Genomic DNA, 13464 nt, shown 5'->3' on the forward strand with positions numbered 1-13464 from the left:
AATATGAATCGGATCCAGACTCTCCAAGCTCACACAACATGGGAAGTGTTAGTATGGACAAATACCCTCCAGGGTAGCTCTGAGCTGATCCTACACTACACTTATGCATTGCCTGTGAGAAGGAAGTAACAACTCCTGAGACATGAGGTTACACAACTCAAATGGTTTATTCAAGATCAGGCTGCCTGGAGACTCCAGGAGAAGACATGAACAGGAGTCTTTAGAACTACTTCTCCCAGGAGACTGTAGAACCGCATGAAAGACTACTAGATCCATCACCACTTAGATAGTGCCCTATAAATGGCTCCCAATCCATCAGTGAACACCCATTGCCTCTGTGCATGGCAGTTCCAAGAAGAACAAAAACCATCCTGTTTGGAAGGATGCTACTCTAAGGGGGAAGAAGGAAAAGAAGATCAGCTGCATTCTATGGGCTGAATTATACACTGGTTTTCAGCAGTAGTCCAAGTGGTGTTTCTCCAGTGCTTGGGTCTGTAATCACGGCAGGGTAGTGGCCATTGGCCTGGCCAATGGAAGTTTTGGGTTGTTTTTTTCTATGTTATATAAATATGCTTTTGTTTTAATCCCAAGTGTGAGACTTTAGTTGGGCTATAGTGTGCTCACACCTGTTGTCATGTGGGGGGCGTGATCTTTGCCAGTTGGTAATGGCCTTTCACGTGCTGCACAGAGAGGGGCATGGTCTAGGACTCTGAGAGTTTAAATATAAGAGTGAGAAGGAGTTGGGGGGGGGGGCGTTCTGTGTGGCGTTCGGTGTTGACATGTGGCATGTAGCAGTTTGGAGAGAGCAGAGACAGTGTGGCACTTTGGGGCACAGCCACATGGAACAGACTGCTAACTGTATCTTTGGTTGATAGAGAGATTGGTATAGAGCCCTAAAGGAACGCCTTGACCCCAAATAACTAGAAGAAGAAAAGGGGTCTGGGCCCCCTCTAACCATTAACCTTTCTCTCTTTTATTTAAGGTTGAGGGGTTGGTGAAAGGGAGGTAGAGGCTTAAATACCCCAAATAAAGTAGAGTTTTAAAAAAGTCTGCTACAGCTGGATTTCCGTTATAGGCCTGGTCCCTGGTCACACAGAAAGGCAACAGAACTTAACCTGATAAAAAGATGGAAGGTGATATAGGTCACAAACCCATGGAAATCACTATGGGAATCTGCAAGGTTTATTAAAGTAGACTACTCCGAAGGCATTAGAAGAACCCCATCCAGGTTCAGACGGTGTATAGACTAAACAAGCAATGAGTGGGCTCATCAATGGCTGCCACCTGGATCCATGGACTAAGTAGACATGGTGCTACCTACCGCAGCAATGCAGAGATGGGCTGAGTCTATTCTGAGGCCCAGAATGTGAACAACAGAGACAGAGGCTGCAGATGGTTAGGTAGCAGGCTCCTCTGTAGAAAGAGCATGTAGATGGCGAGGCTGATTGATGCTGACAGCCTTTGGGGGCTACGAATGGGTCTCCACAGGACTAGGCACTGCCTTTGACTCTGGAGTACATAACTGCTGGAAGGTGCAAATATCCAGAATGCCACGGAAGAACTGAAACAGAAGACCCTGTACCAATTTGGAAGTTCAACCATCATTTCTTCAAAAGAGGGAACACATCTAACAGTTAGAAGGGGAAGATTATCTTCAGAGCAGTAGTTTGGTAGAGAAATGGATCATGAATCTGTGCTTGCAATCAACAAAACAGGAATGAAGGTAATGTTCCCACTAGGTAGATTATGTTTTTTTTATGGCAGACCTTGGAAAGAAAGACAGGGAGGAAATGCTGGCTTGATAATTTGCTTTCTAGTGCCAAAACAGAATACACAAGCCTGGGTAATTATGAAGACTAGAGGATGATTTGGGTCTTGGCTACAGAGGCATCATGTCAGCACAAGCTGCTGAGGGCCTTATTTATGCTTCCTTTTAGGTGGGAGGGGCCCCACAACGTGAGACAGCAAGCAGCCCAGCTCTGGCATCTCCTCCTCGTTTTATAAAGCCATCAGTGGCATTGTGGGTGCCCCACCCTTGTGACATCTTTGTTTCCTAATTGCCTTCTATGGGCTGGAACACCCAATAACATTGGCAAATGAATTTGGGGATTGAGTTCAACACATAAATTCTTGATGTGCACAGTCAGACCTTAGCAGATGTCTTTGGAGCTGGAAGTTAAACCCAGGCCAGGTTTAACTACAGCCCCGAGTTAAGTGCTCATAGCTCTACTTTTTTTTTTTTTTTTAATCTTTCTTCTTTTCTCCTTATACAGTCTCAACTTCCCTTTCTCTTCCTGAAGCAGAAGTCACACGGAGCCGTGCTTGGTGGCACACACCTTTCATCCTAGCGCTTGAGAGGCAGAGGCAGGTAGATCTCTGTGACTTTATGACCAACCTAACCTACTTAGTGAGTTCCAAGCTAATCCTAGAGTTATATAAAAGAGAGACCCCATCACAAAGAGGAAGGAAGAGCAGGTAAAGCTGTAGTCACATGAGCAGGAATCAACTACAGTGTTGGAAGCATGGCTAGTTCCAAAGCAAGAAACTGACTGTACTTTAGAACCATTGTCAGAATTCCTACAGACCCCTCAGGGCAGGTTATGTACCCTTATCTAGCACTACTGAGGTTAAGATTCAATGCATCTGAGGCTTGACTCAGTGGCAAAGATAGTTTGCTGCTCTTGCAAAGGACCAGAATTTGGTTCCCAGCACCTACATAAGACAGCTCTTGTAACTCCAGTTCCAAAGCCCTCTTCAGGCTTCTTCAGGCATCCAAACACATGTTCATACATGTGCATGCGCACACTCAAGCACACACACACACACACACACACACACACACACACACGGGAGGGGGAGTTAAATTCAGCCACAGCTGAGGATGTAGTTTAGTAGTCTCCAATCCAGGTGGTCCTGGGCTCTAATCTTAGCACCATGAGAATATGGGACATAGTGGCACATGCACTGGGGAGACTAAGACTAGAGGATCCGAAGTTCAAGGTAAATCTCAGCTACATATTGAGCTCAAAGCCAGGATACACGAGACTCTGGCTCAAACAATAATAAATGCAGCTGTATTGCCTATTGTTCAAGATAGCCCCCTAATCACCCTAACCTCCTACAAATGGAGGACACTGGGAGAACCTCTTAACTGGCACTACAGCCGGAAGTCTGGACCAACATGGTGACTTAAGCCAATGCTCCTTCTACATGTTAAAGCCTCAGGGCACAGGAGAAGAAGAAGGAGGAGAAGGACCATTTCAGAGACTGAAAATGAATGATGGAGCTATATGTTGATGTAAATTCAATACTGCACCAGCAACCTAACAAAGGCTCAGAAACAGAGGTGGCACCCATGCCAAAGTCTCCCAGTTGAGAAATTGAACAACAACAACAAAAACAAAACAAAACAAACAAACAAACAAACAAACAAAAACCCAGCAAATACAACATTCAGGGTCAAGATTATAAGCTATTTTCCTCTTTCCTACTACTCTATATTTTACAATTAGCTAATTAGTTTATTAGACTGGCTATGATTGTGACTTTAAATGGTATTAAAAATTACTTCTTCTAAAACAACAAGCTTGAAGACCCTTAGAGAGCTTTTAAAAATGTGTCACTAAGCTCGGCATAGTAATAAACACATGTAGTATAGCACTTTCTAGGCTGAGGTGGGAGGTCTGAGGGTGTGAGAACAGTCTGAATTGGGTAGTCTGGACCATCAGGGGCTACAAAACAAGATGCTATCTAATATATATATATATATATATATATATATATATATATATAGAGAGAGAGAGAGAGAGAGAGAGAGAGAGAGAGAGAGAAATTAAGAGCTAGGCATGATGGTACATTCTGTTATCTCAGCACTCAGGAAGTGAATACAGGCATATCAGGAGTCCATAGTCATCCTCAGCTATGTAGCATTTTCAAGGCTAGCCTCGGCTACAAGAGACCCTCCTATCTGAAACAAAAAGTGTCACTAGACTAACCATCCGTCATCTTTTTGCATTTTTCTCATTATTGGGAAAAATACTGTTATGGTCACTATTTTACTCACTTTTCCATCACTGTCACAAACTATTTGCAGCAGGCTAGCATTATTTTTTTAAGTCTATTTAGTTCACATTTTTAAAGACTTATTTATTTGTTTATTTATCTATTTATTACAGTATTTTGCCTGCATGTACACTTACACACCAGAAGAGGGCATTAGATCTTATTACAGATGGTCTTGAGCCACCCTGTGGTTGCTGGGAATTGAACTCAGGACGTTTGGAAGAACAGCCAGTGCTCTTAACCTCTGAATCATCTCTCCAGCCACTGGTTCACATTTCTTAAGGTTCAAGGGTTAACATCCAAAGGTAACAAAGAATCACACAGCAGTCAGCAGAGACCTTGTGTGTGTTTTGTGCCTCTCCTTCTAACAAAGCTACCAGGATTCAATCATGGGGGCTGTACGGTAATGGCCTTATCCAGTCCTATGTACCCCACCAGACTATACCCAAACCGGCCCTCAGACAAATTCTTTACCATAGTTGAAAGACAGAGGTGAGGAAAGACGTTATCTTTCTCACTGCTTCCCTTGGCCTCACCATCTCACCAACCAGCTACAGCAAGACAGCAAACGGATGTGGTCAGACCTCAAGGCAGAGGAGAAGCTCCAAGGCCAGGGAAAGGATTGACCCCGGCAACGTGCTATCAGGGAGAGGCCCTAAAAAGGACCTGATGCTCTAGAGATGACAGAGTCAGTTAGGGACTGGTCACAGGTCTGAGTCTAAGTTAGTAAGCCACCCTGGCTTGCTTGGTCACCTCATTTTTTTTTCTTAAATTTCATCTTCAGATCGTGTCTGAACAGCCTGAGTCTAGGTCCAGTCAGAGGACACACAGGAAGCAGAGAAGGTGTCATACCATTTGACTAAGAACAAAAACTCTTTTGGGGTCTCTAGGGAAACACTGCAAGGTCTTTTTATCACTGTCTTCTATCAACAGCTTTAGCTCTGCATAGACATATTTTTCTAGTACTTTTAAACCTGGTAACTTAGCTCAAAAATCCAGAAACACAATTGAAAACAGGAATATCTGAAATCAATATTACCTCACTATTTACTGTTGTTTGTTTATGTATGTATGCATGTATTTATTGTTGAGGTACAAGGTATTGAACCTATGACCTCATGTCTGCCAGGCAGGCCCTCTACCACTGAACCACACCCCCCAACTCAATACTGCCTCTAGAGGTCACCTATGGCTTCCACTGGGGTGACTGACCCTTGTCTGGCATCTCTTTTCTGCATCACAAAGCATCTGTATCCTGTCTCCTTTCTCCTGGGGTTGACTTTCCTTCTATATTCCTGAGAGAAGTTGTAACCCTCTCCCCTGGGAGAAGGAAATTTCCATCCCTAAAGTTGTTGGGTCCCCAAGATAATAAAAAACTGTGCCCTCCTTCACACCAGGTGCTTAGCTCTTTGGTAGGTCACACACATCTTTGGGCTACGGGGTGGGGAGAAGATCCCAAGAAGGCAAGAACACTGAAGAAACCCCTCAGTCTTCCTAAAGCTCATGTACACACAGCAGCCCGGCAGCCACATCCGGCTTCTAAACACCTGCGCCCCAGCTGGAAGGTCACTCACGAAGGTCAGGAAAAAAATTCCCACTGGCAACATAGCCATTCAGGTGCCTCAGTGCGACCTGAGCACACCTGAAGCCATCTTCAGTGACGGGCATAGCAAGCGGGGGATACACAGTGTCTGCGAGGAACTAACCAAGAAGGGTGGAGTTGTTCACACCTTACTCTGCTCCACACTCACCCTGGTCTCCTGTCATTGGCTGAGTGTGTAACCACAAGGAAACGAGAAATACCAACTCCCATAGAGGAGCCCGGCCAGCGTGAATCAGCCCACAGGGCTCCATCTCCACATCTCAGTTTCCACAAACTATTTTAATCTGGGAACCACATCTATAGACAAAAGCAGGCTGCCTCTCCCGGGGGAGACCACCTAAACCATTACCTACGCACAGCTGCGCTCCCCGCACATCCCGGCCCCCACCCAGGCCTCCGCCCAAACTCGACCAGCAGCTTCCCCTGTCTCCTGAATTCCGTCTTGCCTCACAGGCAACTCCTCCACCTACATCTTCTCAGGCACGCAAGGCCAGCAGCACAGCACTGTAACGAACTCGGCGTAGGAACGAGTACGCGGTTCACGTCCTAGCCTTCCTCCCGGTAGACCAGGAACAAGTTAATCTCCCATAGCACAGCTTTGTCCCCTGTGAAGCCTACCTCAGGGGTTTGTCCTGAGGATTAAGAGTGCTCATGTATTTGAGACACTTAGCGGGAAACTTGGCACAAAACAAGACTCACTCCCCACCTCAAGGAATTATGGGACTGGCAGAAGCCTTTGTCCCTTAACCCTATCCCTATCCCGTGCTTACTGCTTCGATTGTATGTTAACCATTCACAGCCCCCTTTGCATGGATTTGTTGCTTTGCGTTAAGACCGATGTGAGTTTCTTTTTCTCCATCACACAGAGCATGGCACACACTGACAAGCCGACTAACTAGATGACTTATAAATAATAACTGAGCAGAGTCTGGTCACATAGAAGGATAGATGCACAATTGTACCCTGCTCCCTCCAAACTGCTCGAAGTATGAAGAAAATCTTCCTCCAACTGTCAGAGGAAGCGATGGAGAAGCAAGATAAACATATCAATGATATATACCTGCAAACTACCAACCAACTAACCTAGCACCTCAGATGTAGCCTAGCACACCAGGCTGGGCAAAGCTGGTGGGAAGCGTTATCAAATATCAGATGTAGAGCAGAACAAAGACGTTACTCTCCAGCAGCTAGTGTGCTAGAGTGTGAACAGCTGCTACAGGGTAGGAATGTCCCATAGGAAGGGGTGCAGGATGGCTGAGAGAGAGGTGGTGAAAAGGTCACAGTTAGGAATGTGCCCGAGGAAGAAAAGCAAAGGAATTCTTGTGTGTCCTCCAGAAAGACAGGTCTCAGTTGGCCACTGCCCAATTCAACTGTCCCCTGTCAGCTTTCCTTTTACTTTCAGAACATACCCCCTGGCAGACATGGCTTTGTCTGATTTCTGATTTTCTCTCAGAATTCAGGAGGCCATAGAAAGACACAATTTGAACAATTACCACAACCAGTTCTGACCAAGAGATCTGGGAACACATGAAGGTATTAATTCCTTTTGTTATATCCTATCGTTGTTGTTTATCTGTGAAGTGCTAATTCTACAAGTTTGCCCCATCGTGTTATTCATTATTCAGAAACTGCTCTAGCTCTCCACTGATTTGATTCCACTTTTTATATGAAGAAACTAAAACCAGATGTGATACACACTTGTAATCTCAACATTTGGGAGTAGAGGCAGGAAGAGTTCAAGGCCAAGCTTAGACACATGAGACCTTGTCTCAATAAATAAATAAGCAAATGAATGAATAAATAAGATTATCTAGTCTCAAGGGTTTTGTTATAGCAACAGAAAGCAGTAGATAGTCACCCACTTCCATCTTCAATAGACATTTGATCTTTTAAAATTCAGCTGTCTATAAAAAGCAAATTAGTTGGTGTCTAAAGCTAGAGGAATAGGGGGCTTGTGGATGCTAGCTAAAAGGCATGGCTGTGTGAGTGTGAGGAGGGTGCATGCATGCATGAATGCATGACTGTGTATGTGTGTTGACAAAAGGTGTTTCAAAGTTAACTGTGGAGATGTGTGCACACATCTATCAATATAAAATTTGTATTAAATACTTTTGTCCCATCCTGATATTAAAGGATTTTCCCCACAGGGTCCTATGCATGGTCTGCACATATTCAACTACTGAGCTACACTCTGAGCTTGAAATCCAGTATGACTGGAAGATTAATTGTGTGGTATCTAAATCATAGTCCCACAAATATGTTTTAAAACAAACAAACAAAAAACCCTCAGCTCTGGACTCATCTTCCCCCTTGAAAATTTCTCAGACTTGTGAATAAAGAGAAATTTACTTCAGAGAGAGGAAAGAGACTTACTCATTAGTGATATATCATCAATGAACATCTGTGGGTCACCACAAGAGGGCAGGTACTGGGCAGTGAAAACACAGGACAGATCAGCATGGACAAGTATTCCGTGGCTGGGTTGTTTTGTTTGAGTTTGGCTCTGATCTTGTATTGGTTTGTTTGTGTGTTTAGGGTACAGCATCATTTAGCTCAGGCTGGCCTCAGATTCACTATATAGACATGGATGACCTATATTCCCAGCCCAGTCCACCTTTTCCTATATATACAGTTGGCCTTCTGTGCCTCCAAGCTCTGTATCTATGGACCCAACCAATTATAGATAGAAAGAATTCAGAAAAATTTATACTGAACATGTGAAGACTGTATTTTAGGCTGGATCTCACCATACAGTCCAGACTGGCCTTGGTTTCAGCCCCCCTAGTGCATCCTTGGATTACATGTACACACAAAGCAGACTTTGTTTCCTTATCCTCATTCTCTAAATAACATAGGATAACAATTCTTTAGATAGCATTTACATTGTTCTAGGTATTAGAGAGGATTTAAAAGTGTGTGAGAAAATAGGCCATCAAGATGGATCAGCAGGAAAAGACACTTGCTCCTAAGCCTGAAGACCTGAGTGTGATTCCAGGAATCTGCATGGTATGAGGAGAGAACTAGTTCCTGAAGGTTCTGCTCTGATCTCCACATGTGCATGCATACATCACACACACACACACACACACACACACACACACACACACACACGGGAAAATACCCATGGGTTATAAGCAAACACTATGCCACTTTCTCTTAGGAACTTGGTGACTACACAATGAAACCAAGCTCCATGGATACCAGAGGATGAGAAGATGCACATTTTCTTCCAACCCAATAAACCCAGAACATAAAAGAACTGTCTTAAGTTATACCTAGAGGGTAAAATAAGCTTCCTGTTTTTAAGACTATCCTCCCTGCTTCAACAACAAAAAATAATATTCTTCTATAACCTAAAGTAACTCTCAAAATCAGAACCATTTTTCTCACATTTCCTCAGCTCCCCCTGCCTACACTAACCAACAATACAAGTTTACATTTCTTGTCTTCAGTATGTGTGGCAGAATGTCGATGCCTCTTTTAGGATCTTTCTTCGCAGTTGAGGAAAAAGTGCTCGAGTCATGACAAATTGGTCTGGCTTGAGATTAGAACCCATTACTCCTCACTTCCCTCTGCTCTGTGGAAAATTAAACAGGATGCAGTATCAGAAAAGACCTGTCCCCCTCACGGTCCATAACTGAGAGAACCTGTTGTTAGGTCTGGGAATCGCTGAAAGACTTCAGACTCAGGTAGTGTGCAAAAGCAAGGAGTGTTTATTCTGCAGAAATTTCCGACATGCTGGGGCCACCATTTACCCTGAAGTGAGCAAGCAGGCTCAGTCTAAAGGCAGTTCGGGGATTTTTCTAGCGTGATTAGGTAGTCTTTTTATTGATTAGTTGGTGTTTATCTGGGGAATACAGGGGACTTATGATTGGTTCTGCAGTTGGGGGACTTCATGAAGTGTCCAGGTAACAAAGCATGCTCAGGTAACAAAGTATTATTTTGAAGAGCTAGACGAAGCTGTTTTTTTTAACTGACCTTTAATTTGATTGGTCAAGTGCTTGGGGACTTACCTAAGTTATTGTTTCTGGTTTTCAAGGAGGTTATTGAGTTATTGTATCTGGTTTCCATGGACTATAGTTTCGGAGAAATAAAAACTCGGGCCTGTTTAGTCTGAGGCCCACTTTTGAAACCTGTCATGGAGTCAGACTGGCTTACTAAAAATCATTTCCCTCACTGTACAGTCATTGCAAACAAGAGAGAGATTCTATACTGAGCCAAGGGGAGAAGCCACGAAGATTCAGGAGGGCCAGATCTTGCCTAACTCAGCCCTCAGCACCCCACAAAGACACAGCTCACGCTAGTTTCTTTTGACTTGGGCCACATTGTTCTCTTAGTCCATCTTATGCACCTGACCCTCATACATGTCTTGCTGTTTTTTTTTTTCCTATCTGCATTTGTCATAATTTGAGCTTCTCCCTCCCAAGCCTTCTCCTACGTCCCCAAGCTTCTCTTTTCTAGTATAATCACTACAGATAACATAGCATAAATCTTCCAATGGCTCCATCCCTTCATTGTGATTGAAAAATGCATATCTCAACTCCTTTTTGTTAAACAGTTGGTTGGTCTGGATTTTATTTAGTTTCATTTAGGTTTGGGTTTTTTGAGATGTCATCCTTCCCATGTAAGCCATGCATATCTCAAACACCAAGGATCCTTCTGCGCCCAACTCCCAAGTTCTAGGATTACAAGCAGGGCCCACACAGCTTTATTTATTTTATTTTGGAAGTGCTGGAGGCACCTATATGTTAGGTAAACTTTTTTTTAAAGATATATTTATTTATTTTACATGTGAGCACTCTATCTGCATGTACACCAGCATGCCAGAAGAGGGCATCAGTTCCCAGTATAGATGGTTGGGAGCCCCCGTGTAGTTGCTGGGAATCAAACTCAGGACTTCTGGAAGAGCAGAAGTCATCTGGAGAGATGAGCCATCTCTTCAGCCCCTAGGTAAACTTTTTTTTTTTGCACCCGTGTCCTATCATGTTCAGCTTCCACACCCCTTCAATGGAGACCCTTCTCAACCCACCACTACTAGCTGCTGCCACACTTGAGCTCTTGAGACTCACTCAATAAACGCTTCCTAAATAAAAATGAGCAAAACCTGGGAGCTGTGGCGCTTAACAGTAATCCCAGCACTCAGGGAGGCAGAGGCAGAGGCAGGTGGATCTCTACGAGCTCAAGGCCAGCCTGGTCTATAAAGGGAGTCCAGGACAGTCAAGGCTACACAGAGAAACCCTGTCTTGAAAAAAAAAAATTTAAAATGAATGAAAGTGAATAGGGTGAATGAATTCTCATTAAAGGGATTAATGACTAAATTACCACCACTAACAACAACGCCCCTCCCCCAGTAATACAAACATCTGCTAACGGTCATAGCTCACAAATCCAAGAGCAAATGGGAGAGGGGCACGGTCTTCCTGAGTAGTGGGGACTTCATGCCACAACGGGCAGCTTCCTGAAGCAGCACCCAGACCCCATCCCCAAGGCATGTGTAATTACCCTGTGAGATTCACACCAGTTCTTGGACGTGGACAGCAAACATCTACCCAGCAAAACCAGAACTGGCATAGTGAGTGGTCAAGAGAGATTGGTCAAGACGTGGCAGGAAATGTGGTGAATATTTCACCTCTATGTAGGCAATGTGGACCTGTACCGGCATCTTAGAGAAGAAGAAGAAAAAAAAAATGACAAAAAGTGAACTGGAATTCGGGAACCCACGTGGAGGCGCCACTTAAACTCTCAGGTGTCTCCACGCGTACAGTGGACTCACAGTACTATCTGTCTACCCAGGTTTCTCTGAGGATGGGATTTGGAGACAGGGTGAAGCACTCACCACAGACAGTAGCCTGCACACAGTAAGGGCTCAACAAATACAGCTGGTATCATTTGATTGGTCATTTTGAGGATCAAGAGATGAACCGCAGCGCGAATCTATGTCAACACATCAAGTAATACGAAGTGTCTAGTTCCGGGCTGTGGAGACGAATCCACTAGCCTCGGTGTCCTGGCAGCGCCTGAAGACGCCGAGGTGACGCGATAAGCTCCAGCTTTGGTCCCGGAAGTTTCCACCAGAATACCCTGGGGCCCCGAATGGCCCCGGGGAGGGGCCGGAGGTGCTGGGGGACGACTGCCAGAGAGAAACGGGGACCTACCTGCTCTCACTGCACTCCTTCCGCTCCCTCACCCGCAGCCACTTGCGGAGCAGGAAGCGCTTTCGGCGCGGGGACGCGCTGGGTGTGGAGCAATTGGACCACGGGGTGTCCTCGTCGCTGGAGGGCGTAATCTCAATGGACGGCAGCTGCAAGAACTCCTTGCCCGGGGCCAGGACGCCGGGTAGGTCCGGGGCTACCAGTCCGGCCTCCAGGCTCTGCTCCTGCACGTTCTTCATCCGGCGCATCTTAAAGCGCCGGCGGCGGAGCGTGGGGGTGGACGAGCTGGACCACACCGCGCTGCCCTCGGGCGCACCCTGCGACTCCGGCACCTGCAGGGCGGGCAGCTGCAGGTTCTCCATCATGTTGGCCGCCGGCATCGGGGTCCCTGGCCTCTGCCTCGTGCCCTCCGCCTGCAGCCCGGCTCGAGGCTCCCTCTCGCGGATCCCCACCCCGGGGCCCGTGGCACTCTCCCCTCTCACGTTCAGCGAGCAGCTCGAGCCTGCCAGTAGATCAAGTTCCTTTTTTTTTTTTTTTCTGGAGCGCCGCGAGGAGGGGACTGGTGGGGACGCCGCCTCCTGCGGTCTAGAACTTTTCTTCTGAGCGCGCTTCCTCGCGCTGTTCGCTGCGGGAGAGGCAACGCGGGACGCAGTGACACTCGCCAGCAAAGCCTTGCCACCTGGCTGCCCTCCTGGGGCTCCTCTTCGTGCGCCTGAGTGTTTGTCTTCCGCTGCGTGTGCCGGTGGCTCTGCCTTAGCGGGACTCGGCGGCCCCGGGCCCCAGGGGGGCTGCGCAGCAAACTCTCAGCGGTTTGCGTTCAGCAGATTGCGTTGGGGAGCCGGCTTGGAGCTGCAGGAGAGTGGAGGGCTGGAAAAAGAGGCGGTGGCGGGAGGGAGAGAGAGAGAAAGAGAGAGAGAGCAAGGGAGACACTAGATAAAAAAAAAAAAAAAAAAAAAAGGTGGAGGGGGTGGAGCTGAGGGGGCTGAGGAGGGAGTGGGTTGCTCGCCTGAAAGGACACGCACTGGCAGCGACAGCCGTGAAACTGTACACGGAATCTCTTGGGGAGGGACTATACCTCCGAGTCAAGGCTGCTCCAATCAGCCTAATGAAATAGGAGCACCATCCAAACTTTCTCAGGGCAACGATTGGCCAAGCAGCTCTGGCTAGCGAACTCCCTGCTTTTTTTCCTGGGGGATGGGAATCAATGGATTTAGCTCTCACACTCAGACCACCCAAGATTCAGGGTTGAGGGGAAACTAGGTGACTTTTCAGCCAAATCTCTCTCTCTCTCTTCTCCTAAGAAATGTGTATTCTCTGAGTTGTTTGGACCGGGAAGACAGACAGGGCACAGTCAGAAGGAGAAAGGAAAGTTCTTGGAGGCTGCTTCCAAAATGGCCTGCTGGGAAGAAAAGACAGTTCTGTGGAGAGAGCTGAGGACACTAGACATGGCACAAAGGAGAGAAAGACGACAGGCAGGATGGACAGACATGGGACACACGGGACCGGTAAAGAGACTGTGTACATGGTGTGTGACCCTGCCGAAACCATAGTCCCTTTCTAAGAGTGAAAGGAAAGGAAGGTGAGAGAGCAAGAGGTGCTCCTTCAGAGACCCAGGGAGCCAAGTGCATCCCTGGACTTTCCTGAGGC

The 13464-nt window shown here is 46.3% G+C and overlaps 1 protein-coding gene across 6 annotated transcripts in view; it reads right to left on the reverse strand.

Moving 5' to 3' along the window:
- The window catches only part of Gramd1b (GRAM domain containing 1B), a 228321-nt gene that overhangs the window by 146621 nt on the left and 68236 nt on the right, over positions 1–13464 (reverse strand). For 2 of the 6 annotated variants that reach the window (XM_060371912.1, XM_060371907.1), the window contains exon 1: positions 11821–12726. In XM_060371912.1, coding sequence (XP_060227895.1) covers positions 11821–12197 — 377 coding nt within the window. In that variant the 5' untranslated portion in view covers positions 12198–12726. Of the gene's footprint in view, positions 1–11820; positions 12727–13464 lie in introns of those variants that run through there. The other 4 variants (XM_060371920.1, XM_021652811.2, XM_060371900.1 and 1 more) reach the window with 3 other exon arrangements.

This window comes from Meriones unguiculatus, chromosome 1 (assembly GCF_030254825.1).
Source record: "Meriones unguiculatus strain TT.TT164.6M chromosome 1, Bangor_MerUng_6.1, whole genome shotgun sequence".
NCBI lineage: Eukaryota > Metazoa > Chordata > Mammalia > Rodentia > Muridae > Meriones > Meriones unguiculatus.